The 24,065-nt window shown below is 44.7% G+C and overlaps 1 protein-coding gene across 5 annotated transcripts in view; it reads left to right on the top strand.

Moving 5' to 3' along the window:
* Positions 1-24,065, top strand: part of ARHGAP35 (Rho GTPase activating protein 35) — a 140,897-nt gene that overhangs the window by 83,334 nt on the left and 33,498 nt on the right. The window contains exon 4 of one of the 5 annotated variants that reach the window (XM_058425823.1): positions 9,177-9,451. The exons of 2 other annotated variants lie outside the window; for them this stretch is intronic. In XM_058425823.1, the coding sequence (XP_058281806.1) occupies positions 9,177-9,436 (260 nt within the window). In that variant the 3' untranslated portion in view covers positions 9,437-9,451. 2 more of the 5 variants (XM_058425826.1, XM_058425825.1) reach the window with 2 other exon arrangements.

Here is a 24,065-nt window from a genome sequence, read left to right as displayed (position 1 = left end):
TTGTGTCCCTGTTTTTGTGTCCATTTCATGTACCTTGGCACTTTAAGGCTTATCTTGGAAAATAAAACATTGCATCATCACTTGTGAAGGCAGGGCTTGGGAGTTTGCACTGCTAAGATGAGGATAGGAAAGAAATTTATGCCGCAGGGCCTTTGACGCTGCCCACTCACCTGTCTGCACAGCCAGGGCACGGCCCGCGGGAGTGGAGAAGACGAGTGAGACCAAAACCTTGCTGTGGGGAGAAGGGTGGCATAGCCATTGATAAATCGGGACTTGAACTATCCCATCACTCTAAAAATATTTTTTATCTGATTACAAAAGTAATATATGGCCAGGCATGATGGCTCACGCCTGTAATCCCAGCACTTTGGGACAGCAAGGCAGGAGTAGCATTCAAGCCCATTAGTTTAAGACCAACCCTGGCAACATGGTAAAACCCTGTCTCTACCAAAAATACAAGAATTAGCCATACATGATGGTCCATGCCCGTAGTCCCGGCTACTCAGAGGCTGAGGTAGGAGGATCACTTGAGCCCAGAAGGTTGAGGTTACAGTAAGCTGAGATCATGCCACTGCACTCCAGCATGGGCGACAGAGTAAGACCCTGTCTCAAAAAAAAAAAAAAAAGTAATATACTTGCTCACTGTAAAACAAATTAATCATTATAGATATGTAGGACAGAAAGTGAAAATTCTTTACAATCCCAGTCTCCAGGAGTCGTCTCATTAATGTATAGATTATGCTTCCTGCTAATGCTAGTCCCCCAAAACATTGAAAAGTCTGAGTATGAGATCATCTGTGTGCTGTTCCGCAGCTCGTTGTTTGTTTTAGCCGAACATGGTATCTTGAGCGTCACTTCTGAATTCCACCTCCAGACCAATTGCATTTTGGTTTTTGATGTGAGGAGAGGAAGCAAGAGCTGGTATGAGAGGAGGGTCTCGGGAAGTGTGGGAAGAGAAGCCTTGTTTGCAGAGATGGCACATGGCAGTTTCCTGTGACTGGCATCTCCCAGCCCCTTAGTTTGTGAGTAAAGTGCCAAATCCTTCTAAACACAGATCACAAGAAAAAGGATCATCACTTTCTTACCTCAATTTACTGCTCCTGATGTTTACGAGCAGGGCACTGTGTTGAGACTCCTCCCCCATATTTTCCCTTCTCAGGTTAGCTCCTACATTGTGAGGGAAATTGGTTCTGATTTGCACCTGTCTTCTTTCCTGAGCTTTCTGACCAGTTCATTTACCCTTGTTCATACTTCTGAAAATCAGAACGTGGTCAAGAAATGACCAGAGAGTAGAATAGCTTTCAGATTGATCTGCAGATGCTTTTAGGCCAGCCCAGCCCAGGGACACCCTCTGTGCTTGCTGTGCTAATAGGATATTAGACTTTCACTCTCTCAGCTCCAGTTACATGGAAAGGCTGGATGAGGGCATGTCACTGCCACAGCTGCTCTGGGACCGCCACTGAGAGTGGGAGGGAGGCGGGGGTTGAGGGGGAGCTTAGGAGTCAGACTAACTTTCTATTTCTAGCTTGAATGCTTTTTTTCCTCCAGTTTTCATCTTTGTGGAAAATTGGTTGAGGCAATGGAGTCACTGCTCCCTTCTGCAGCAGTGTGGCTCCTAATGACAGAGAACATTGGCCAAGCTCATCTGAGCTCTCTGATGCACAGCAGGAAGTAGAATTATTCAATTCAGTGTACCTCTCTGGAATGGGGCGAGAGGTTACTTTTAGAGCTGGCTCACAATACTCCTGAGAATAATTTCTCAGGGTAAAGTACACTCTTGATAGCTCATGGTGGTCACAAGACTGAGGTTTTAAATCCTGGGTCTCAGGGCCAAATTTGAGTCAAGCCTTCCTAGGATTCAAGAAATCTGACAGCATAGGAACCCCCTGAGGCAGCTTCCAAGTGTCTGTCACACCTGCCCACCCGGGACGGTCTCAGCGTTCTGGAGACAGAATCCTAGTGCCCCACTTGCCTTGGCTCTGCTGCATGTGTTCCCGGGCCCCCAGCCTCTCCTCAGCCTCACTTGCTATTTAACTAGAAATAGCATTCTCTACGCATGCTTTCTTTGAATAATATGTGAGGCCAGACTTCGTTCCCTGTTTCTGTGATTTTTAATCTCTGCTTTTGGCAGTGTGAGAGGAGACGTGGCAACAGTGAGGAAATGATTTCCCTGGCCCCAGTCCTTTCTTAATTGGTTTGCTTACTGAGATGACCAACCCTCCACACCTCTAGCCAGTGCTATAGGGGCCGAGAAGAGAAATTGTGCCTGGGGAGAAGCAGTTTTATTGGGGCAGAAGGCACCCATCTTCTCTCTTGAATTATGATGTATTCAAACTATCCTATATAAATAACTGCCAGGCCACAGTTTTGTTAGTGCAGCTGACTTTCAGTTAGTCCCTCTGGAATGAAAAGCTGTCTGAAGTCAAGGAAGGCCTGGCAGGTGTTGAAAGTAATAATGCCCAAGGTGGTTTTCCCTCGCGTTCCCTCACCCCACTTTCTGTTCCATACATGTTTCTTGAGCGTTGATATGGCCTAGGCCTGGCTCTGGGCACTCCGTCATATATGATCCCATAAGAGATGGCGTTTTGCTCTAAGAACGTGGGTGTGGTAGGAAGCCAGCCCTTTGGAGGGGTCAGGGTACATCTCAGTCCTTTGTCACTGTGGGGAGGACCTCAGTGTCAGTAAAGTTCAGGGTTAGTCTGGCTGGAAAAAAGGTGGCAGCATTGATATTCCCTTCCCTGAGGCAGGAGAATGGCGTGAACCCAGGAGGCGGAGCTTGCAGTGAGCCGAGATTGCGCCACTGCACTCCAGCCTGGGCGACAGAGCGAGACTCCGTCTCAAAAAAAAAAAAAAAAAAAAAAAACCTTGAGAGGAGTGCTGCATAAGATCCGGTAGCAGAACCCAGGCTCTGCCTCTCAGGGCAGCACCTACCTGTCATAGTATTTTAGCTGAAGTTCACATTTATTTTCTTTTTCTTATTTTTTACTTTTTTTCAGAAATGGGGTTACCCTGTCACCCAGGCTGCAGCACAGTGGTGCAATCACAGCTCACTGCAGCCTTGAACTCCTGGGTTCAAGCAATCCTCCCGCCTCAGCCTCCCAAGTAGCTGGGACTACAGAAGCATGCCACCATGCCTGGCTTGGTTTTTTTGTTTTGTTTTGTTTTTGTTTTTTGTTTGTTTGTTTGTGTATGTGTTTGTTTGAGATGGGGTCTTGCTGTGTTGCCCAGGCTGGTCTCTAACTCCTGACCTCAAGCGATCCGCCCTCCTCAGCCTCTCTAGTCTCTGGGATTGCAGGCATGAGCTCCTAAGCCCAGCTTCACGTTTATTTTCAAAAGCTCTTTGCTGGAGGGTCTGCACAGCCCCACCTTGGGGTGTCATTGCCTACACTTAGGAGACTGTAATGTAAATGGTGCCTTCTTTATTTGCCTTCCAGGGGCACTTCCTTGATGGACACATAATCAGGTCAACTTTGACCTCTTGTCCCTGGTTGAGTGGGGAAATCCCAGAGAGAGGATCACATAGTTGCAGGAAGACAAACTTCCAGATAACTCTTTAATAGCTTTAAGCTTAATTCACTTACCATCTTTTTTGTGGGGGTGGATGGCAGATTTTGTTCATTAAACGAGTATTTATTGACTTTATATTAATTAAGCACCTATATATGCTAGGTACTGTTTTGAACTCAAGTTGCTCCCATGTGTCTGGGAGTGGGGGAGATAGATATAATCACACGAATGCATAATTCATCAGACAAGGAACGTTATTGGATTTTAAAATTATTGGGAAATAAACTAACACACAGGACCCAGTGTTGGTGAGGATATGGAGCAATTAGAATCCTCACACTGTCGAAGGGAGTGTAAAAGGGCAGAGTCACTTTGGAAAACTCTTTGACAGTTTATTAAAAAGTTAAATAGATCCTTTTATAGTTCATAAGTGTGATGATGGGGTGGATGTACAGGGAAAAACTCCAACCCCATTTTTCCTCTAGCCTCACACCACCACAACAATCACCAACACAGAAGACTTCTGTGACCAAATGTGTGGGGTGCTTTCCCCACACACCAGGCACCGGACACCAGCTGGGTGTCCTCCAGTTCTATTCCAACACCATCTACCTGGAGATAGTGTCAGATCCTGCAGGTTGGGGGCTCAGTCCCCAAGACTGCCCTCCACATCCCCAGACACCAGTTGCAAATGCAGGCCTCTGGAACTTCTGACTGACTGGCTTCAAGTTGGGGTTCCCATGACCCCCTTTTTGGGTTCAGTTAATTTCTGGAGCAGTTCACAGAACTTAGGGAAACACTTGCTTATGTTTACTGGTTTATTGTAAAGAATATTACATGGGATACAGATGAAGAGACATGGGTAGGGCAAGGTACAGGGGAAGGTCGTGCAGCTTCCATGCCCTCCCTGGGCATGCCACCCTTCAGGAACCTCCTGTGTTCAGTTATCTGGAAGCTCTCTGAACCCTGTCCTCTTGGGTTTTATGGAAGCTTTATGACATCAGCATTCCTTCCCCCAGGGTATAGGGTGGGACCCTCTCAGGGGAGGGTCTTAAGACTCACAGTTGGAAAGGTGGGGGAAGATTAGAGTCCTGCCTTGTGGCAGGTGACAGGAGGACAGGAGAGAGATTGTGTTTCCCGATACCTGCCCTTGGGGCCTAACACACCCAACATCATAACAAAAAACTATAACAAGGGCTGTGGGAGTTAGGAAACAAGAACTGTAGACAAAAGCCTATGTATCATATCACATTGGGTTTTCATGCTCATGTGTGAGAAGTGCCTCTTTCAAACCTTGTTCTGACACGTTATCTTACATTAAAGGAAAAAAAACTAAACATACACTCACCATCCCACTTCTAGGTATTTGCCCAAGAAAAATGAAAACATATGTTCACACTAAGACTTGTACTCAGCTGTTTCTAGCAGCTTTGTTCATGACGGCCCTAAACTAGAAGGCACCCAGATGTCCACCAGCAGGTGAATAGACCAGTAGGTCCATCCATCTAATGGAATACTTCTCATTCATTAAAGGGAATAAGTATGCTGTGTGTAACAACAGTGGCATCTCAAAATTATGCTGCTGAGAGTTATGGAAGCCAGACACACAAGACCATGAACCATGGTTCCCTTTCTAGAACGCTCTGGAAAATGCACACTAACCTACTAATGTGAAGCCAACCAGTGGTGGCCTGGAAGCTGGGATGGCAAGAAGAATCGATTGCAAAGAGACAATAGAAAACTTTTGGGGGTGGTGGAAGTATTCCATATTTTAATTGTGATCATTTCACTCATGTATTACGTATTTCAAAATTATCAGGCCAGGCGCAGTGGCTCATGCCTGTAATCCCAGCACTTTGGGAGTCCGAAGCAGGCGGATCACAAGGTCAGGAGATTGAGACCATCCTGGCTGATACAGTGAAACCCCGTCTTTACTAAAAATACAAAAAATTAGCCAGGAGTGGTGGCGGGCACCTGTAGTCCCAACTACTCGGGAAGCTGAAGCAGGAGAATGGCGTGAACCCAGGAGGTGGAGCTTGCAGCCAGCCGAGATCGTGCCACTGCACTCCAGCCTGGGCGACAGAGCAAGACTCCGTCTCAAAAAAAAAAAAATTATCAGATGGTATACTTTAAATGGATACAATTTTCTATATATAAATTATACCTCAATGAAGTTGATTTTTAAAAACAAAACAAAAAAGAAGTCATTGGGGAACAGTTTTGAAGAAACTAGCTGTTTATATAATTTCAAAATATCATCCAGCACATTAACTACTAGTTACAAAGGGGGACCGCACCTTTATAATGCAAAGATCTGGGTATTACCACCTTACCAAAGTAGTTATACTCAGCATCTCTACTGGATCAACCCGACATTGTGTTGTGCCTCCTGGCCAAAAATATTTCACCCGAATTTTATCAGGGAGAAGCAATCAGACAAATCCAGAATATGATACATTTATAAAACAAGTGGCCTGAACTCAATAAAAAAGGGTTGTGGAAAAGAAAAGAGTTGGGGGTCTAATGTGACTTCTCTGTTTGTACCATGAACTCATTTTCCACTAGCCTAGTCAGATGTTAAACCCATGAAATTTGGAGTCACAGCTGACACCCCGCCTTTGCCATGCAGGAGTAGCTGGCCAACCATAGGCAAGATACCTTAACTGTCTAAGCCTCATTTTTCTGTTCCTTCAAATTGGGAATTAAAATAACAACTCTTTCAAAGGGAGTTTTTGACAATTAAATTCTGTTTGTAATGTTCTTGGAGTAGTGCCTGGCAAATAGTGATCATTCGGTCAACATTAGCCATTATTTTGGTAGCTCCTGTCACTGACTTGCTGTGGTATGGAAATCCCAATGGGACATTTCCCCAAAACAGTAATGGATGAGACTGGGCAGTGTCTGTAGGCAGTTTTTAAAACTTCTCCTTGAAGTATAACACACACTAAGAAAAGCACACCCATCTGGACACTGGTCGCATAGGTCAGGAAAACAGAAGACGGCCACCCCCAAAGGCCCCTCATCATTTCATCCCTCAACAAGGATAACCAGTATCCTGGCATCCGATGGTATGGAATACTTTTGCCTGCTTTTGTATTTTAAAAATGGAATCATACCAAATGCACATTTTTGTACCTAGCTTCTTTCACTTAACATTATGTTTATGAGAGTCAGCTACATGATTAAATCCATAAATTCATCCGTGGTTGTGCGTGATTGTAGATGGTTTGTTCTCATTGCTATGTAGACTTTCATCATGTGAATATTCCACAATTTCTTTCTTCCGCTCTTACTGGACATTTGGGTACTTTCCAGTTTGGGCAGTTATGAATAGTGCTGCTGTGAACATTCCTGTACATGAATTTTGGTGTACATATGTGTGCACTTACATTGGTGTGTATACCTAGAAGGGAGGCAGTTTTCAATAATTCAGTTTAGCATGTTGGACACAATGATTTAAATGATGTCTCCAAGCATGTATCAGTCCCTGAAGGGATAATAATGTCTGAGGCTGATGGCAGAGGCAGTCAGGGGATCTCTCTGTGTTACTGAGCTTGTGGTGGTGTGTTTTTATATCTTCGGGGCTGAAGGAGTGATTCTGGCAGGGTGAATGTGGGTTCCCCAAAGCTGTCACCACATTCTTGCGCCAGCTGGATCGTTGCCATCTACTGAGACCTGGCTGGCGCTCCATTACCTCGCTGTGGCTCTCTCTGTGGTTTTGCATTGAGACTGTGGTTTGCACACATCTTGATGACCCCATGGTTTTTACCTGCCGGGCCATCATAGGACAGTGCTCTCTGATGAAATGCTGGCCATTTGTGGCACAGAGAAGTAGGTGTCAACAAGAACACCTAGCAGTGAGACAAGTCTTCACCAAGACTCCAAAATGAAAGGTTCAGCCTTGTGGGCAGTTTGTGAGGAGAGGAAAGGGAGGGAGTCAAGAAGTGAGGCTCTTACCCCAGTCCCTTTACAGGGTGAATGTGGAGCCCTGCAGCTGTGGACCAGTTTGTCTCCATCATTTGGAGGTCAGAGGTTACCCTCAGCTCCTCAGCTGCAAATGGAAGCCCTCTATCAAACGGCCTTTGCCAGAATACTTAGGCTGTGACCTTCCCCCTGATGCAGCTTATTTGCCTGGGTAAATGAGTAGAGTGCTTTCTGCGTGGCAGATTTAAATTTCACCACTAATTGATGCTAGCGTCTTCAGGGGAAAATGCTTGCCATTAGATCACAGGCCTTTGGGAGACAGCCTCGCAACAAATACATCCAGGACAGGGGGCGGGGATGGGGAAAGTACAGAATGCAACTGTACGGAAAGGAACTGTGGGATGTGCCCAGAGAAACCACCTGAGGACTTTTGAGGCGTGCCCTTGGGGACTGCGCATGTGCATGTTTGTGCCATGTGTGTTTTGATGGCCTTTTTTTTTCTTGCTAGTGTATAGTATGTACAGGACAAACTTGGAGCCAAACTATCTGGAATCAAATTCCAGCTCTGCTGCTTACAAGCAAATATTTAACTTCTCCATTGTTAGTTTCCTTGACCATAAAATGGGGATAATGATGGTACTTTGAGTCATGAGATGATTCAGTATGTTAGAGACCTCATAACAGTACCTGGCAGGTTGTAAGTAGTCAGTTTGCTACTGTTGTTGGTGTTATTATTGAAATGATCTAAGATGCATCTTCCACTCTAGGCAGGCCCCTGTGCTGGCCATCCCCTTCATTTGCCAAGTCCCCCATGCAGAGGCTCCTGGTCTTCAAGACCCAGTATGGGTGTCTCCCCAGGGAGAGTAGCCCACGTGACTTGTTCTCCCTTCTGCATTCCTAAGGTCATAGCAGGGCGGGTCAGAGCATGGACTTTGGAATTGGTACAATTGGTTTAAAATCCCAACTGTAGGGGAATGGGGTATTAAGAGAGGATGCTTAAATGGATATAAAAATACAGTTAGAAGGAGTAAGTTCTAGTGTTTGATAGCCCAGTAGGATGACTATAGTTAACAGTAATTTATTGTATATTTCAGAATAGCTACAAGATGTGAAATGTTGCCAACACAAAGAAATGATATATATTTGAGGTGATGGATATCCTAATCATCTTGATTTGATCATTACACATTGTATCCTTGTATCAAAATATCATATGTATTCTGTAAATATGTATAATTATGCATCCATTTTAAAAAATACATTATTTTTAGAATAGAATATTAAAACTATGAATACTCAAAGTTCTGGATGATTGTGTCATTTATTACATTAATTGTGCTGTTCAATTTAAATTTATGATCCTCCAAATAAATTGTCAAAATGATTTGAAAGAAGGAACTATTATTTATCTTATGAAAAGTAAGCCCCATAAATAAAAAAGTTCCTGCAAAATAATCTGTAATTGTGTTTATATTACATGTATGATTTGCTGTTTCTCCAAAAGAGCATGTAAGAAGTCAGTAATTCTCAAATGTGCAAAGTATTTCCATGTGCTTAACAAGAAAACTATCTAAAACGAAACAAACAAAAATCCCAGCTCTGCCACTTACCTTAGCTAAACTCTTTCACATCGCTGAGCCTCTGTTCTTCCTCTGCAAAATGCAGCTAATAATAATGCCCACCCTATTAGGACTATGAGGATTGTTTTTGTTTTGTTGTGTTGTGTTTTGTTTTGTTTGAGACAGGGTCTCCTACTGTTGCCCACGTTGGAGTGCAGTGGTGCGATCTCAGCTTGCAGCATGCTGCCTCGACCTCCCGGATCTCAGGTGATCCTCCTAACTCAGCCTCCAGAGTAGCTGGGACCACAGGTGCGTGCCACCACGCCCAGCTAGTTTTTGTATTTTTTGTAGAGATGGGGATTCGCTGTGTTGCCCAGGCTGGTCTTGAACTCCTGGCCTTGAGTGATCTGCCCACCTTGAGTGATCCCAAAGTGCTGGGATTATAGGCATGAGCCATCATGGCTGGCCCTACATCACTCTTTAAGTGGTCCTTTGTGCATTTATTTATCTGCCTGGCTCCAGAGAGCCAGAAGACTGTGAAGACACTGTCCTTTTTTCACGTATTCAGCAAGTATATATTGAGCACCTTATACTATGTGCCATGCACTGTTTAACATGCTGGTGATACAGCATTGGACAAAACAGACAAAATCTTCACCCTCGTGTGGCATACATTATAACCCGGGGGGAGACAGATAATAAGAAGTAAAATGTAAAGAACCTTAGCGATTAGTGCTCGGGAAGGAAAAAAATGAAGCAGGAAAGGTGGGGTATGAAATGTCCGGGGTGAACGTTAACATTTTAGATAAGGAGGGCTGGGGAAGAGTGGCTTTTGAGAAGGTCCTGAAGGAAATGGGGGAGGGAGCCATGCCATTTCCTGGGGAGGAACCTTTCAGACAGAGAGAACAGCAAGTGCAAACATCCAGAGGCCAGGACATTCCTGGGAAAGAGCTTGGTTTTTACTCTGAGTGAGGTAAGAAGCCATTGAGGGGTTTGGAGTGGAGGGACAGGACTTGGCCTTTGCTTAATAAAATAACTGGCTGCTCTGTGGAGAACAGTCCTCGCTCTTGAGGACTTGTGTGTTCTTGTTCTAGCCCCTTCTTTCCTGATTCATGTGTCCCCATGAGACCTAGCTCTCCAGAGTCCTCTGTCAGGGATCTTTGTGTCCACATGACCAGAACACAGCAATTGGGTCAGTAGAAATGGGAATTGAGGCAACTGAAAGTCAGAAGGGCTGAGACAGGTGGACGAAGACGTGGACAAATGCCACTTGAGAGCCGTGGTCTGAAGAGATGAGCTCACGCCTTTGTGTAGTGCCTGGCTCCCAGGTGGTTTACTGTTTGAAATGTAAGCTGACTGGGTATCAGACAACTGAATCCCACTTTTTCAAACAAAGATGGTGCAAGGCCTTGTGATTTCATCCCAGTTTGCGTTCTTTCACTCTTGGCTGGCATCCTTTGGCTATTTAAATTCGTAGCCTCCCAACAGTTTTAAAAAAACAAACTCACACAATTTATCTTTTCATGTATGCTGCAATTTGGTTGAAACAAGACCTTTCTAGTACATAGTCCAAAGCTTCTGATAACTGAAACTACAATCAGTGTTTCTGTTCTGTGATCTGTTTTTTGTTTTAAAAGCCACAACAGAAAACCTTTTCTTCTGTTATGGCTGTCAGGAGCCAGCGTTTGGGCTTAATCAATAATGAGGTGTTTCACTTCCTGGGGCTGGGCTCTCTGTGGAGAGCACTTACTTCTCCGTAACCCATGAAGCCAGTGAAGGACCCTGAATCTGGGTAAATTCAAAATTCTTCTGAGCCTTAGATAGTCTTAGGCATAGTTCTGGCAGGGTCTGACTTGAAAAAGTAGGTTGTATATTTATTGTTTCAATATCACACTAGATGAAGAAGAAGAAGGCAAAAGACCCAGCCTGAACAGAACTCAACGCAACAGTCCTTGATCTAAGCCGCCCCCGTCCATGTGATACAACTCCAGCGGGGGAGGGATAGTGGGGCATTATAGTAAGTATAGGTATTAATGATAAGTTCATCTAGTTTGGAAAACTTTTAAATGGGCAGAGATGAATATAATCAGATGGCAAGGATGTGGTAGTAGCTGTTTGAATAACAACAATGATGAGGATAGCTAACATTGATAAGCATTATTTCACATCACCCTCTCTGTGACGGACAGAGCCTGAGAGGAGTCGCCATTGCCCCCACACAGCCAGCCTTTCAGCAGGCTTCTTGGCAGCAATTATGTCAGACCAACAATATCTTCCTAATCTTAGCCTCACAAATTCATGTATGTTTCATATATACCTTATTCACATAGCATGAAGGTAATTTCATACGATGTTTTTTGTTTTGTTTTGTGACAGGGTTTCTTTCCATCACCCGGGCTGGAGTGCAGTATTTCATACTTCCTGTATTTGTGGCAGGAAGCTTTATGCTTTATCATCAGAGTGATCTTTGAAGGGAAGGACTTACTCAGCATTTAAATAACACAAACTAGATTACAGGGCAACCCTTTAAACCATTTAAGAAAAAAATAATTTCCTTTTTAAAAAATGGTAATTGCTGTATGATTGTCATATTTTTCCTCTTGAAAGTATTGTTTAAGTAAAAATGAGCCTGCATACTACACCCGTATATGACCATCATATAATAAGACAGGGTAAATGCAGGTCACACATCCCTAATCTGAAATCCAAAATGCCCCAAATCTGAACATTTTTGAGCACCAACATGATTCCCTACCTGACCCCATGTGGTCACCATCAAAACTTTGTTTCATGCACGAGGCCAGGGCACAGTGGCTCATGCCTATAATCCCAACGCTTAGAGAGACCAATGCGGGCAGATCACTTGAGCCCAGGAGTTTGAGACCAGCATGGGCAAGATGGAGAAACGCCATCTCTACTAAAAATACAAAAATTAGCCAGATGTGGTGGCGTGCACCTGTAGTCCCAGCTACTTGGGAGGCTAGGTGAGAGAATCGCTTGAGCCTGGGAGGCAGAGGCCACAGTAAGCTGAGATTGCACCATTGCACTGCAACCTGGGTGATAGAACAAGACCCTGTCTCAAAAAAAAAAAAAAAATTTATGAAATTACCTTCCATGCTGTGTGTATAAGGTATATGTGAAACATAAGTAAATTTTGTGTTTAGGTTTGGGTCTCATCCCCAAGATATCTTTTTTTTTTTTTTTTTTTGGAGAGGGAGTCTCACTCTGTCACCCGGGCTGGAGTGCAATGGCACAGTCTCAGTTCACTGCAACCTCCACCTCCCGTGTTCAAGCAGTTCTCCTGCCTCGGCCTCCCAAAGTGCTGGGATTACAGGCATGAGCCACCACACCCAACCACATCCTCAAGATACCTCATTATTTATATGCAAATATTCCAAATTCTGAAGCACTTCTGGTCCTAAGCATTTTGGTTGAGGGCTGCTCAGACTGTAATACATCAGTGTGATTAAAAGCAGCCACATGGAGTCAGTCTGTTTGGATGCCAGGCCTAGCTCTGCTACCCAGTAGCTGTGTGATCTGGGGCAAGTGACTTACCCTGTCTAAGCCTCAGTTTCCTCATCTGTTAAACAGACATGATGATGATAAACAATATTTTATGTATGCATATATCTTCCTACGTTTAACCAGTGGTTTCTAAATATTTGAGGCATATGTATAGCTCTCATCTTACTAATTACAAATTATCATTAGCTGTTCTTAAAGCAGACTTTCTTTCTTTTTTTTGAGACGGAGTCTTGCTCTGTCACCCAGGGTGGAGCATAGTGGCGCGATCTCTCGGCTCACTGCAACCTCTGCCTCCTGGGTTCACACCATTCTCCTGCCTCAGCCTCCCGAGTAGCTGGGACTACAGGCACCCACCACCACACCCGGCTAATTTTTGTATTTTTAGTAGAGATGGGGTTTCACCATGTTAGCCAGGATGGTCTCGAACTCCTGACCTCGTGATCCACCCATCTCGGCCTCCCAAAGTGCTGGGAATACAGGCGTGAGCCACCGCGCCCGGCCAAAGCAGACTTTCTAACACTGCTATTCAAGTGGTACCATCCTTCGTCATTTTTAAAAAGTGTGATTTAAACTGTTAAGTGGGGCTGGGCCCAGTGACCATCCCAGTACTTCTGGAGGCTGAGGCAGGAGGATCACTAGAGCCCAGGAGTTTGAGACCAGCCTGAGCAGTATAGGGAAACCTTGCCTATACAAAAAATAAAAAATTTGCCAGGCATGGTAGTATGTGCCTGCAGTCCCAGCTACTTGGGAGGCTAAGGTGGGAAGATCACTTGAGCCTGGGAGCTCAAGGCTTCAGTGAGCTGTGATAACGCTACTGCATTCCAGACTGGCAATAGAGTTAAACCCTATCTCAAAAATAAATAAATAACTAAACTGTTAAATGTGTGGCTTAGATGATTGATTCATCTAAATAGGATGAATAAATTTGTGAGATTGGGCATAGTAACTGTTTTGGTACAGTGGCAAGGTGATTGGTGAACACACCTGACTGTTAGTTCAGGATCTGTGCTTCTTGCATTCATGCAATGAGGATGTTTAATGAGCCTCTCCAGCAGGCCAGAAGATAATGCATAGGGCATAGTCTCTGCTATTAGGAGTTAGGAAATGAGAATGGGGGAATAGGTGGAGAAGGAGGGAGATTTCTTATGTTCAAAATACTGTGAGAACACTGAGGAGGGAGCTGGAGTGCAGTGATGCGATCATAGCTCACTGCAGCCTGAAACACCTGGGTTTAAGCGATCCTCCTGCCTCAGCCTCCTGAGTAGCTGGGACTACAGGCCCAAGCCGCCATGCCTGGCCACCATCTTAATCATTTTTAAGTGCATGGTTTAAGGCTGGGCGCGGTGGCTCAAGCCTGTAATCCCAGCACTTTGGGAGGCCGAGGCGGGCGGATCACGAAGTCAGGAGATCGAGACCATCCTGGCTTACACGGTGAAACCCTGTCTCTACTAAAAATACAAAAAAATTAGCCGGGCATGGTGACGGGCGCCTGTAGTCCCAGCTACTCCAGAGGCTGAGGCAGGAGAATGGCATCAACCCAGGAGGTGGAGCTTGCAGTGAGCCGAGATCGCACCACTGCAGTCCAGCCTGGGCGACAGAGCAAGACTCCATCTCAAAAAAAAAAAAAAAAAAAAAGTGCATGGTTTAGTGTGTGCCAGATCCTTTTAAAATTATTTCTCTTTGAAGATTCCTTCCTAGTCTAACAAATTTGTAGAAAACTACTGTGGGAGGGGGACCTAGCTTAGCAGGAGTGTTCCTTAAATATTTTATATGTGGATGACACTGCGAGGCTTTTTCCTCAGACATCTGGAACTGGCCATCGGAGAGCTGCTCCAGGCAGTTGCTCTCTGTTGCTCTACCTCATTGATAGACCACTTCCTGCACATTGGACCTGTATGTATGATCCTGCACACCAGATGGGATCTGAGGAAGGCTCAGTCAGGAGTCCCTGAACCAGTTCCCACTGTTTGAAACAATGGTTTTGCACCCTGGTAGTGAAGCATTTGCTTTTGAGAACTGCAATTGCATGCCTTCTCTGACATCTGTAACAACAGGCATTCTCTTTCATCACTTTCCCACACCCTCATTTGACCTTTACAGCATTTGGTCGTTTTTACTCATATATTGGGGATTGAGGTCACAGATGTCTCCAGTTTTGTCAAATAGGTGATATTTCTGTTTCTCATTCTCCTGGTTGCTTTTGTGTGATTCTCCAGAGGAAAAAGGGTAAAATCTTTATTCTGCTGTTTTTAAATGAAGTACAGTTGTTTAAGTAAAATAAATTTAGCATTCTAGAAAATCTCCTTTTTTAAAAAAAATTTTATTTATTTATTTGAGACAAGGTCTTACTTCATTGCCCAGGCTAGAGTGCAGTGGCACAATCTCACGGCTCACTGCAACCTTGACTTCCTGGGCTCGGGTGATTCTCCCAGGTAGGGGCTACAGGCATGCACCACCACACCTGGCTACTTTTTTGTATTTTTTGTAGGGATGTGGTTTTGCCATGTTACCAGGCTGGTCTTGAACTCCTGTGCTCAAGTGATTCGGCCTCCCAAAGTGCTGGGATTATAGGTGTGAGCCACCACACCTAGCCAAAAATCTCTTTTTTATGTATTTTTATTTTATTTTATTTTTATTTTTATTTTTTTGAGACGAGAGTTTCACTCTTGTCACCCAGGCCGGAGTGCAATGACAGGATCTCGGCTCACTTGCAACCTCGGCCTCCTGGGTTCAAGCAATTCTCCTCCTTCAGCCTCCCAAGTAGCTGGGATTACAGGCACCCGCCACTACGCCCAGCTGATTTTTGTATTTTTAGTAAAGACAGGGTTTCACCATGTTGGCCAGGCTGGTCTCAAACTCCTGACCTCGGGTGATCCACCCACCTCAGCCTCCCAAAGTGCTGGGATTACAGGCATGAGCCACTGCACCCACCCAAAAACCTCCTTTTTTAAATGGTCTTTATATTTTGTCTACTGATGATAACTTCCTCACTACCATTGTTTTAGAAACTGCTCCTTTTGTGCCATTTAAAGGTAACTCGAGGCCAGGTGCGAGTGTGGTGGCTCAGGCCTGTAATCCCAGCATGTTGGGAGGCAGAGGGGCTAGAGGATCGCTTGAGCCTAGGAGTTTGAGACCAGCCTGGGCAACATAGCAAGACCTTGCCTCTACAAAAAAATGTTTTGTTTTGTTTTGTTTTGTTTTAGTTAGCCATGTATTGTGGCACATGCCTATAGTCCCAGCTACTCAGGAGGCTAAGGTGGGAGGATTGCTTGATCCCAGGAATTCAAGGTTAGAGTGAGCTATGATTGCACCACTGTACTTCACCCTGGGCAACAGAGCAAGACCTGTCTCAAAAAAGGAAAAAGAAAGAAAGAAAAAAGTAACTTGGTCTTGTTGAGGGATGTGTGCTTATGCCCTTTCCTGCCTTCTCTCCATTAGCCCTGGCTGTTTCTGTCTGCCTGTAATTTTATTAGCATTTCAGTCAGATCTGTCATTAGGTACCCATCTTCTTGGGTATATATATCACTCTGCTAAGAAGCAAAAGGAATACATGTCTCCTCCAAGACCAGGCAGTGGGTGCCACAGGAGCCAGTGTAGACCAATATAGTTATTCAGGCAGGAAGCTTATGTATGAGATGGTAGGTGATAGACCCCTAGATTCCGGTGGCTTCCTCAGGTCTTTTGTATATGAAGAATTTCATAGGTTTTCATTCTTTGGTCTACATACAGAGAAGACAGTTTCTTATTAGAGGACAGATTGGAGAAAAAAATAGGGCTTTTACTGTTTATTCCATGTATTTCTGTATTATGTGAAAAGTAATTTAGCAATGAACACATTTTTGTTTAAAAAAATTGTAGAATCGTTAGAAGTAAAAAGTAAAGTCATTTTCTCATTCTCAAAGTTACCTGCTATTAAGAGTTTAAATTGTACCTTCCAGAGCTTTCTGTATATGTGTCTACACATAATAGATATAACGTGCTGGGCTGCTTTTTATACAGATGGAGCCATGCTGAATGTGCTGTTCTATGCTTTGCTTTTTCCCACCTAAAAATGTATTGCATACATTTTCCTATAATGATAGGCATAAATCAGCCTTTGAAAAACTTGACTGGAGAGTATTTCTTTGGCTTTTTTTTTTTTTTTTTTTTTCAGAGACGAAGTCTCACTCTTGTCCCCCAGGCTGGAGGGCAGTGGCGCAATCTCGGCTCACTGCAACCTCCACCTCCCGGGTTCAAGTGATTCTCCTGCCCCAGCCTCCTGAGTAGCTGGGATTACCGGCGCCTGCTACCACGCCCAGCTAATTTTTGTATTTTTAGTAGAGATGGGATTTCACCACGTTGGCCAGGCTGGTCTCGAACTCCTGACCTCAGGTGATCTGCCCGCCTCAGCCTCCCAAAGTGCTGGGATTACAGGCGTGAGCTGCTGCGCCCAGCCAGCTGTATAATAATTTGTTTAATCAGTCTCCTGTTAAAAGACATCGTCTCAGTCTTTTGTTAATATAGATAATACTGCATTGGCTATCTATACATGTGTAGACACATGTATACACACACATACATGTGCATGCAAATACATCTATAGGATAGATACCTCAGAATGAAACAGGCAGATGGAAGGATAGGTACATTTTATATTTTAAAGAATATTGCCAAAATGCTTTCCAGTATAGCACCTCCCTCAGCTGTATATTAGGGTAGTGGTAAAAAGGTAATATGTTAGAATTGCAGCTGCCTTACAGTCATCCAGTCCACCTCTCCACAACATGGGTGAATCTCATGGACACGTTGAATAAAAGAAGCCAGAAATAAAAGAATGCATACTGTATATTTTACTTCTATAAAGTAGAAAACCAGAAAAACTACCTGTGCTATTAGAAATCAGGATAGTGGCCGGGTGCGGTGGCTCACACCTGTAATCCCAGAACTTTAGGAGGCCCAGGCGGATGGATCACCTGAGGTCAGGAGTTCGAGACCAGCCTGGCTAATATGGTGAAACCCCATCTCTACTAAACATACAAAAATTAGCCGGGCATGGTGGTGCACACCTGTAGTCCCAACTACTCAGGAGGCTGAGGCAGGAGAATCACTTGAATCGGGGAGGCAGAAGTTGCAGTGAGCCGAGATCGCGCCGCTGCCCTCCAGCCTGTGTGACAGAGTGAGACCCTGCCTCAAAAAAGAAAGAGAGAGAAAGAAAAAAAAAGAGAGAAAGAGAGCGAAAGAAAGAGAGAAAGAGAAAGAGAAAGGAAGGGAAGGGAAGGATCGGGATAGTGGATATCCTTGGGGAGGGAGTAGAGGCTGGTAGAGGGCACGAAAGGCTTCTGGAATGCTGGGATGTTTTGTATCTTGATCTGTGGGTGCTGTTTACACAGGTGTGGTCATTGTGTGAAAATCCATCACCGTACACTTCTCTGTAAACTTCTGAATGTGTATTATCTTTCAATAAGAGTTTGCTTTTAAAAAAGCCTCTAGTCCCAACTCTTTCATTTTAAAGATAAGAACACAGGAGTTGAAGGGATTCCCCACTGTCTTGCCATATGAGCAGCTCAGGGTTTCTGAGAGCCTGTGCAAGAAGCCAGAGCCGTGGCCTGCCTTGCCAAGACTGGCTAGTGATGCTGTTGGCACTTGGAAAGGCCGTGAATGTGTGACAGTTGTCTCTCACCTTGAGGCCCCTGAAGAATAATGGAGAGTCTCAGAGCCAGCTCATGTGTCAAATGGAATTTCTGGTTTTATAGCTTATGCTCTTGTGTTTAGGGCAGAAATTCTAGCACAAGGCCTCACACCCAGGCAGTAGACAAGGGTGGGGAAGGTTCTGATGGAGAAAAGTTTGGTTCTCTGTTACTCTGGCCAACCTCTCATTCTTTTGTTTTTGTTTTTGAGATGGAGTCTCACTTTGTCGCCCAGGCTGGAGTGCAGTGGTGCGATATTGGCTCATTGCAACCTCTACCTCCCAGGTTCCGGTGATTCTCCTGCCTCAGCCTCCCAAGTAGATGGGATTACAGGCATGCACCACCACACCCAGCTAATTTTTGTATTTTTAGTAGAGATGAGGTTTTACCATGTTGGCCAGGCTGGTCTCGAACTCCTGACCTCAGGTGATCCGCCCGCACTCGGCCAAAGTGCTGGGATTGCAGGCATGAGCCACTGCGCCCGGCCTCAAACTCTCATTCTTAGTCCTTTTTCTCACTGCATCCTCATCCTTCCTGTTTTGCTGCCGCTTCCTAATCCTTTTCAGGCTAGCCTATTTCAGAAAATTTTATCTTTTTTAGTAAAATTATTTGCTCAGAATAAAAATAAAGCAGATTTCTGTTTCCTTCTTCCTGGGCCTGCTTTGGGAGGGTGGTGAGTGGTGAATTCCAAGGAATTGTTTGCATGGTGTGCTACCCTGAGGGGAGATTCTCAGCGTCCAGGATTCCTTTACTTTTCTGTGGGGATTCTATCTGGAAACCTTATGTGACTCAGAGCATAGTATGATTTTGAGCACTTCCTGTGGTCAAAAACTGTTGCCTTTGATTGGAAATTATGCTGTGTTCTGAGTGCTTGCTGGCACGCACACACTGTTGACTGCTTGTTCTGGTAGCGCATCTGCGTGGGGTGCCTTAAAAATGGGCACTCTCTCAGCAGAAAATTCCCGTGTGGGACCTCAGTCCAAGCCCCTCCTCACTTTCATCACTTTCTTCTCTTTTGCTTCCCTTCCTCTGTGCCTTCACTCCTCCACACCGGCCTCAGCAAATCCCATCTATTTTCCAAGCCCCATCTGAAAGCGTGCCTCTTCTCTGATGACCATCGTTGTTGGAGTTGACCTTGCCTTCCCTCCTGTGGACATCCATGCCAGTTGTCTGTGTCATCTGTTTAGAAGTCATCTGGTCCTAACTTTTAGCTTATCTTTTATTATATCTAAGTGTGATCTAACTTTTCACCTTTATCTTGTCTACCTGTTACCTCGAAAGAGGACACGACAGTGCTGTTAATTTTTGTATCCCCCATGGGACTTAATCGGTGTCCTCCACGTAGTATGCTTTAATAATGGTTTATTGCTGTGATACTGCTTCATAAATGCCAGCAGATGCCATGCTGTATCATCAGAGATGAGATGATTTTATTTATTTTTAATTTTTTTATTTTTTGAGATGGAGTCTTGCTCTATCACCCAGGCTGGAGTGCAGTGGCGCGATCTTGGCTCACTGCAATGTCCGCCTCCCGGGTTCAAGCGATTCTCCTGCCTCAGCCTCCCGAGTAGCTGGGATTACAGGTGAGTGCTACTACCCCCAGCTAATTTTTGTATTTTTAGTAGAGACGGGGTTTCACCATGTTGGCCAAGCTGGTCTTGAACTCCTAACCTCAGGTGATCCACCCGCCTCAGCCTCCCAAAGTGCTGGGATTACAGGCATGAGCCACCGGACTCATTATTATATGAGTCATTATTATATGCCCGGACAAGATTATTATAAATTAAAATTAAAATTTGTAACTTATTTTGTGAACCTGAGCAGGTGACTTTTTTTTTCTTTTCTTTTCTTTTTGAGACAGGATCTTGCTCTGTCACCCAGGCTGGAGCGCTGCAGTGGCGTGATCATGGCTCACTGCAGCCTTGACCTCTTGGGCTCAAGTGATCCTCCCGAGTAGCTGGGACCACAGGCATGCACCACCAAGCTCGGCAACTTTTTAAAATATGTTTCGTAGAGATGGGTTCTCACCATGTTGCCCAAACTGGTCTTGAACTCCTGAGCTCAAGTGATCCTCCCACATCAGCCTCCTAAAGTGCTGGGATTACAGGTGTGAGCCAGCATGCGCAGCCAGTGGCATCATTCTTTAAGTCTACTTTTACGCCATAGGCCAATCCCCCATTGAAAAACTGACAAAAATAATTCTCAACTTTCAACTGGTTTCAGCTGACCCTCTGAAGTAGGCTAGTATTTGCTTGATAGGGCAGTTTCAGTTCAGCAGAAGGGCTGATGTGGCTCATTGGAGCTTATAGAAGGGGTTTCTACCAGGGTAATAAGGTGAATATGTGAATCCTTTGATAAAAAAGAAATGGGCACAAGCCAACATGGACCCAGAGAGAGAACAAAAGTCTTAAAAACTTGCAGAAATGAACAGTCCTGGTAGGTCTTTGGTAGCCTGTCCAAATACATGGATCTAAAGTGATTTCTTTCCCTTCATATGTTTATTCAGTTATCATAGTACTACCTTTTGATAGCCTTCCCCTATATTTTGTGACAATTACTTTATCAAATATTCAGTTCTTAAAATTGAGTCTTTCTAGGCCAGGCGCTGTGGCTCACGCCTGTAATCCCAGCACTTTGGGAGGCCGAGGAAGTTCGAGACCAGCCTGGCCAACATGGTGAAACCCCATCTCTACTAAAAATACAAAAATTAGCCAGGCGTGGTGACAGGTGTCTGTAATCCCAGCTACTCAGGAGGCTGAAGCAGGAGAATCGCTTGAACCTGGGAGGCAGAGGTTGCAGTGAGCTGAGATTGCACCATTGCACTCCAGCCTGGAGGACAAGAGTGAGACTTCATCTCAAAAAAAAAAAAATGCGTCTTTTCTAAGATTTCTTTTGTTTTACTGATTTTACTTTCTTATTTTTATACCAAAATCATGTTTCCTAAATTTTTACTCTCAAAAGTGCTTTAATAGCCGGTAAAATTCAATTTCTTCTCTGGGTCTTTTTCTTGGGTTTTTTGTTTGTTTGTTTTGAGACAGGGTCTCACTTTGTCACCTAGGCTGGTGTGCCATGGCACAGTCATGGCTCATTGCAGCCTCGATCTCCCAGGCTCAAGTAATCCTCCCACCTCAGCCTCCCGAGTAGCTGGAACTTCAGATGCACACCACCATGCTCAGCTAATTCTTGTATTTTTTGTAGAGATGGGGTTTCGCCATGTTGCCCAGGCTGATCTCCAACTCCTGCGCTCAAGTGACTCTCCTGCCTCAGCGTCCCAAAGTGCTGAGATTACAGGCGTGAACTGCCACACTCGGCCTGAATTAATCTTTTTCAACTCCATGTTTCATTCTCATAATTGCTGTCTTTGTCAGAATATTCTTTAGCCTCACAATGTTTAGTTTTTACAATCCTAAAAGAATAATTGAACACCTGTTATGTGTCAGTTCCATTAGATGCTGGAGGCTAAAATATGAATAAGACAGTTCATATTGCCCCCTAGAAGGACTCTTAGTCTTCTCTGGTCAAGACCAAGTCAATAAAGGAAGTATTAGTTGGAAACCCTCCATCTCCCCAGCCTCAATACCTAGCTTCACTTGTACATCCAGCAGCCCCTGGGGTCTACTTTGCAACCTTCCAATTTGCCATATGTGATATTTTCTATTGGATCTTTTAAAGATATTTTTGGTATTTTTTTCTTTCTTTGCAAAATATTTATGATTTTTGGTATTATTTTGTTTAGTGCATTTTAACCATTCCATTGAGATTTTTATTTTATTTATGTATAAAATGCAATTGAGGCTAGGCGCAGTGGCTCATGCCTGTAATCCCAACACTTTGGGAAGCTGAAGCAGGAGGATTGCTTGAACCCAGGAATTCAAGACCAGCCCCAGCAACATATCGAGACTCTGTCTCTACAAAAAATTAGAAAATTAGTCAGGTGTGGTGGTGCACACCTGTAGTCCTGGCTAATTGGGAGACTGAGGCAGGAGAATCACTTGAGCCTGGGAGGTTGAAGCCATGGTGAGCCATGGTTGCACCACGGCACTCCAGCCTGAGTGACAAAGCAAGACCGTGTCCCCCCCCTAAAAAAAATGCAATTGAACATCTTTGTAAGGTATGGTCCTTCATTTCAAAGTCATGACACCTTTCTGCTTTTTTTCCTCTTCTCTTTTTTCTTGTGTAGTCATTACAGTTTGTCTTACTTTCTAGGGTTGATGGGATGGGGCGAGTGTATTAAGTTAGTCTATAATAATATTTCTGGCCTATCAAGTACAAGGCATTTTTGAAGCCAAGAAGATCCTGAGGAAGCCTAAGGCCAGCCCCCATTGGAAATGACTACACACATCAAAGAGAAAATTAATATCTCTCCGCAGTCAGTTTGCCCAGTGCCCATGAGGCTGCAGGGGTTAGTGCTGCAGAAGTCAGGGAGCTTGCTTGCTTGGAGTCTGGGATGGAGGCTTGTCCTAAAAGATACACTGGATTCTCTAACAGGTTGGGAGGAATAGTCTAGGTGTGGAAAGTCGACTGAATGAGAGTCAGGTGTAGAGGTGAGAGGCCGTGCTGACCACATAGCCATATTGCCCTAAAATCCTTTGAACGTCAGCCTCCAGCAATTGGACTTGGCCTGGGCTTTTCAGATTTTTTTTTTTTTTTCTCAGATCCCTAGAATTGTAAGGAAGTGCTTCTGCATGGGGAGGGGAAAGGTCAGGCCACCAGTACTCTGGATCCTTCAGCCTTAAGGTTCAGTTTAAGATTTCATTAATTAAGAAGGATTTTCTCACTCCTGAGAAAGCTTGTCAGCCCTCACTGTTACCGTTTGCGGGAAGGTAGGATTTGAAGGTTTTCGTCCCAGAGAATCTGCTGACCTGAGTCAACAGCATGTCCTCCATGGGGAGGGGGTCTCTCCCTTGTTACCTTCCCACACCAGTCAACTTCAGCAGTCAGTCCCATTGCTTTTACCACCTAAGTGTGTTTTCAGCCTGGCCCCTGCCCCTGCGTTTAGTCTCTCACCCTCTTCTTTTACTGTGGTTTACTGTGGTAGCCTCTTTGTAATTGGCCTTCCTGTTTCTGGTCTCATGTCCTTTCAGTCCCTTATGCACACTGCTGCAAATATCTTTCCAAAATAAATGGGATCACTTCGCCTTTGCCCACTTAAAACTCATCAGTGTTTCTGTATCACTCCAGGATGAAGTTTCATCCTACTACTTACCAGCAGGATGTGGTCCCTGCCCACTGTCTAGCCCTGCCTCTTGCCATTTCCTTCATTCACTCTAAACTTCAGCCCACAGATTAAAACTACGCACAGTTCCTTAAGCTGCCATTATATTTCTCACCTGCACTGCCTTTCCTTGCTGTTCCACTTCGAGACTCCCTCCCAGAGTCCTTCTCTGACCTGCTCTGTGAGCCAGGGCTCCCCGCCGTGTCTGTCACGCCCTGTGCTTTCCCAGTGAACACGTAGCACACTGTACTCCGATTGTCTTCCTTCCTCAATAGATCCTAAGTTCCTTGAGGGAAGGGACTGGGTCATCTTCATTGTCTCCTCCAAGCCAAGCATACAGGGCTCTAGTAAATGATGATGAATGACTGAATGGCATAGAAACACTCCAGAGACCTCTCCCCTCAAAAGCTTCATTCAGTGGTGGAAATGTGGAATTGTATACATAGAAAGGAAGGAGGAAGAAGATTCATATAACACTAAGGTCTTGAGCAAGGTGGCAGTATCTGGGCAGGAGCAAATGCCCAGTGTTTAGTGTAGGGGCACAGCATGTGTGTTGCTGATAGGGTGTGCGTGTGAAACGTTTAGGTGGGATATCTAAATAAATGGGCTTGGACAGAAGGAGCTGTGGGTCAGCAAAGCAAGGGGGAAGAAAGCGAGGGAATCCACCGG

Source organism: Hylobates moloch, unplaced genomic scaffold, assembly GCF_009828535.3.
Source record: "Hylobates moloch isolate HMO894 unplaced genomic scaffold, HMol_V3 SCAFFOLD_12, whole genome shotgun sequence".
NCBI lineage: Eukaryota > Metazoa > Chordata > Mammalia > Primates > Hylobatidae > Hylobates > Hylobates moloch.
This window is presented reverse-complemented; position numbering and strand designations above follow the sequence as displayed.